This window comes from Sceloporus occidentalis, unplaced genomic scaffold (genome assembly GCF_023333645.1).
Source record: "Sceloporus occidentalis isolate IW3139 unplaced genomic scaffold, rSceOcc1.0.p SCAF_17, whole genome shotgun sequence".
NCBI lineage: Eukaryota > Metazoa > Chordata > Lepidosauria > Squamata > Phrynosomatidae > Sceloporus > Sceloporus occidentalis.
The window spans coordinates 10842473-10846390 of record NW_028316997.1 but is presented as its reverse complement, the minus strand read 5'-3'; the positions used below and the strand labels follow the sequence as shown (position 1 = coordinate 10846390).

The 3918-nt window shown below is 42.4% G+C and overlaps 1 protein-coding gene across 1 annotated transcript; it reads right to left on the bottom strand.

Moving 5' to 3' along the window:
* Positions 1-1914: 1914 nt before the first annotated feature.
* LOC149302835 (protein kinase C delta type-like) lies at positions 1915-3186 on the bottom strand. The gene has a single exon (XM_089482009.1). The coding sequence runs from the start codon at positions 3184-3186 to the stop codon at positions 1915-1917; it is 1272 nt and encodes a 423-aa protein (XP_089338135.1).
* Between the last annotated feature and the right edge of the window lie 732 nt (positions 3187-3918).

Sequence of the window (3918 nt, the reverse complement as noted above, 5' to 3'; positions counted from 1 at the left end):
TACACGTGAAACAAACACTCTGGGTGACGTGTCTCTTCTTCTGGGCGTTGGAGTAGTGTATGGCCATGCCCATTCCTCTTCTACTCCTTGCAACTGCTCTAGGAGAAACAAGGTAAATCCTGAGTCCTCGACTTACCTATTTATCTCCCTAACTTCAAGTAAGAGGGAGAGTTGAGTGCGGTCAGATAACATTCAGTAGTAGCTGCTACTCCTAGACACATCCACTTCAGCATAATAGCACTTACACTGAACCGGGGCTGATCTGATGTGGTGTCCTAAGACAGTGCCAGGTTTAAAGTCACTGAGCTCTTCAGTACGACCCATTTTACATCCAATATTTCTCTATGGACATGGCGGACTGTGAGCTTGATTTTATACCTCAATAATTAGGAGTGTCCACCTTATTTTGGTCATATTGTGTTTAAGTCTGAGTGTCAGGACTGTCCTGGTAAATTCAGTACTACTATCGTCATGTGGCACGTGGCCAGGGAAACCCATCCGGAGGCCGCACACCACAGCACCCGATCGGCCTGCAGGGCAACTTTGTTAAGCCTTCAGATACGGGTTTTCCTGGGACGTAATACCACCTTACTGACACTTCTTCATTCACAACTAAAGTCGATTTGTTAAGGCCTAAGAAGTTCTGCAGCATTCGCTTCTATCATCCATTATCTGCATGCCTTCTCTCATTATATCTTGAGGCCTATTTCCAAATCACCCCATCCATTCTTTTCTTGCCCCCTATAATTATTATTTTACCCTCATTACTATGGTTAGAAATATGGTTAGGAAGGGGGTAAGGTTTTCTTATACGACATCTTGATATTTACGCAATTGAAGGAGACATTTAGAAGTTTCTGTGCATATTATTGGGGGTATGAAAAAACATTGTGATACATTCATACCCAGCAAACATTTTAAGGTAAAAAAGAGGGGCATCGGGGAGGAAGGAAGACCAGAGAGATTTGGGTAGTATAGTGGGACTGTCTATCCTAAGGGGGATGTTTGGCAGGTATGTTTATTAGTTACCTCACAGGAGCCATTTCTCTCATGCAAACGGCTCCCTGCAGACTCCCTGCTCTCTTCAAGACAGGCTGACTAACACACATTCATCCAATCACAGGCCGCCAATCAGCCAGACATGCCAGGGGCTGCAAGGAAGCCCCTAATTGGTTGGGAAGCATAGTTTCAGAGTCCCTGTGTCCTGTCCTACAGCATCTGCCTCACTGGCCTGTGCTATCACCGAGTCTGATGTAATGTAAGGAAGTTTAACTGTAGTGAGAGGGTGGTAGATAAATGTAACAATCTCCCAGCAGAAGTGGTAGAGGTTAATAAAGTGAGGGTATTTAAACATGCATGGCATATGACTTTTCAAGATCTAGTATGAGACCAGGGGCTGATTAAGGTCTGGGTCCTTGCGACAAAGAATTTGGACAAACTAAATGGGAGAAATACCATGAAATTCTATGTTGGTGGGAGACTCCATGTCTAACATGGAAATTACCCAGGTATGTATATCAACTTATTACAAATACTAGAGACAGAGCGCAGAATGTGCACAAAGCCCGTGACACGTGATGATGAATCTTTGCATAAGAGTTATAATTAATTTAGTTAAAAGCTTCTGGATCTTAACAACGAGTTTGCCATATCTGTTGCACCACCAATTAAGGGTCATTTTGCAAAGCATAGCACAGATACTCAATTCATGCTTTCTAACATTCGAAATAACAAGAGGTGCTATTTTTGAAATTCAATGTTATTATTTTATTTGAATACAACAGTCTTGGAGGATGTTAGACCAGACTGAGAAAAAAGTAGTCGGTAGAAACAACGGAACAGCTTTTCAGTCTCTGATTCTAAGAGCTGTGACCCTGTTAACATCAAGCCCCATGCTCTTTGGTGTTCGTTGTTCTAACGAATGATCCGGAGTTTGTGTGACTGCTGCAATGGGGGAGCAACTCTGCCAGCTTCAAGTTCATCCCAGTCAATTGACTGGAAGAATGGGTGGCATCTAATGTTGGTTGCCAGCTTCAGCCGAGAAGACGGTTGCTTGGACAGAAGCTGTGTTAATATATCTTTCTCTTCCAAGCTGAGCCAGAGTGGGAGATAGGGAGTATTGTACAGGACTGATGTGTCGACCACATGACCATCAGATCCGTCATCAAATGGGTGTCCTCCTGTGGCCATCTCATACAATATAACCCCCAATGCCCACCAGTCAACAGCAGAGTCATAATGCTCTCCACGGATCATTTCAGGAGCCATGTACCCCTTTGTCCCAACCCGTCCAGTTGCTGTCTTGTTGCCAAACATGTTCAAGAGGGCTAATCCAAAATCAGCAATTTTGACGTGACCTGCAGCATCTAAAAGGATATTTCCTGGTTTTAGGTCACGGTGGACGATGCCATTGCAGTGGAGATACTTCAACCCACAGGTTATTTCCGCCGCAAAAAAATTTGCAATGTTGTTGTCAAGAATTGAATTAACTGCAAGATAATCATGCAAGGTCCCTCCACAGAGATATTCCATCACATAGACAAGATGGCGTTCAGTCTCGAATGAGGAACATCCCTGGACAAGGAAACGGCATCCAGCTGACATTTCCAGAACCTGTTCCTCAATCTGAATGGAGTCCCTGCTTTGCCATTTGAGATGTTTCTTCTTGACCTTTTTCACAGCCCACTTCGACTTGTTGAGGGTATCTGAGGCCAGCAGAACCTTCCCATATCCTCCCCTTCCAAGTTCCTGGTGGAATACCAGGCTCTCAAGGGAAGTTGGCGCCTCCACCTCAAGCCTGGGGCTGGCTGCTTTTCCTGTGGGCTGAGATGTTGAACAGGCTTCCTCTATGTACACCTTCTGCGCTGATGTCCTTTTCTTTTTAACATTTGCCACTTCATCCTTATCTGTGTTCTGAATCTTCCTTTTACGAGGCACAGTACCTTTCTGAGACACTGTGTTCTTCCTTTTTTTCTTATTATCTGGCTCATCTCTTCCAGATATGTGTCTCTTCATGCCTTTTGATTTTCTAGAATAGGCATATCCACTCTTCAGCTTAAGCACAATGTGCCCATTAGGAAGTTGAAAGCACGGTGGGAGAGGCATAGGGCTGTTGTGAGGATATTTTCCTTCCATCATCATTGTCAGCACATCATCCTCCTGTTTAATTTTGTTCTTTTTAGGCATTTTTAAATCAAAAACAATACCGTAAGGTATCAATGCTTCCTCCTTGTATGAAAACCTGAAGGAAACAATGTCTAGGGCCCCTGTGTCCAGAAGTCCAACAAGCACATTGTGACATCACATGACCAGATACACCATAATAACAGCTGCTGCAAGCTCCATGTAACATGCACCTTGCTTATATGTCTATAAATGGACAGTAAACATTTTTACACAATTTCCTCCAATTAAAAGTACTTTTAGATTGTTATTTTTCCTTATAAAAAAAAGGCAAAACGTCACCCCGAGTGAGTGGAATAAATGTGTATTTTTTATATTTCCCCATTTAATATTCAATCTTCCCAAATAAAGAGAAACAGTTTTATTAGCATTTATCCCGCATCATGCATAGATTTCAATGTTATTTTACAATTGAATTGAATCCACAAAAAATAACAGACTAAATCAGTGGCTTTCTGTAGGCCAGCTACATACTGATTATTTTCTAGTAGATGTTAAGTGTTGATGGCACTTCCAGAAATATCTGGATGACTTAACCTTGTCACCAAGACATACAGTATTTGAATTTGCACATCAGTGAAAGTAGCGGAAACTGCATGTTACACAAAGGGCACATTTACATGGAACTTACCGTTAGATGTTTACAATGTTTTCTTTGATCCTGCTAGGTCTACTGGTCAAATTGCTCATAGCTGTCAATATCCTACCAATCCCCATATAAATTGGGCATAAATG

Coding starts and splice junctions, on each gene's coding strand:
- LOC149302835 (XM_089482009.1), bottom strand. CDS start 3,186: ATGCCTAAAAAGAACAAAATTAAACAGGAGGATGATGTGCTGACAATG.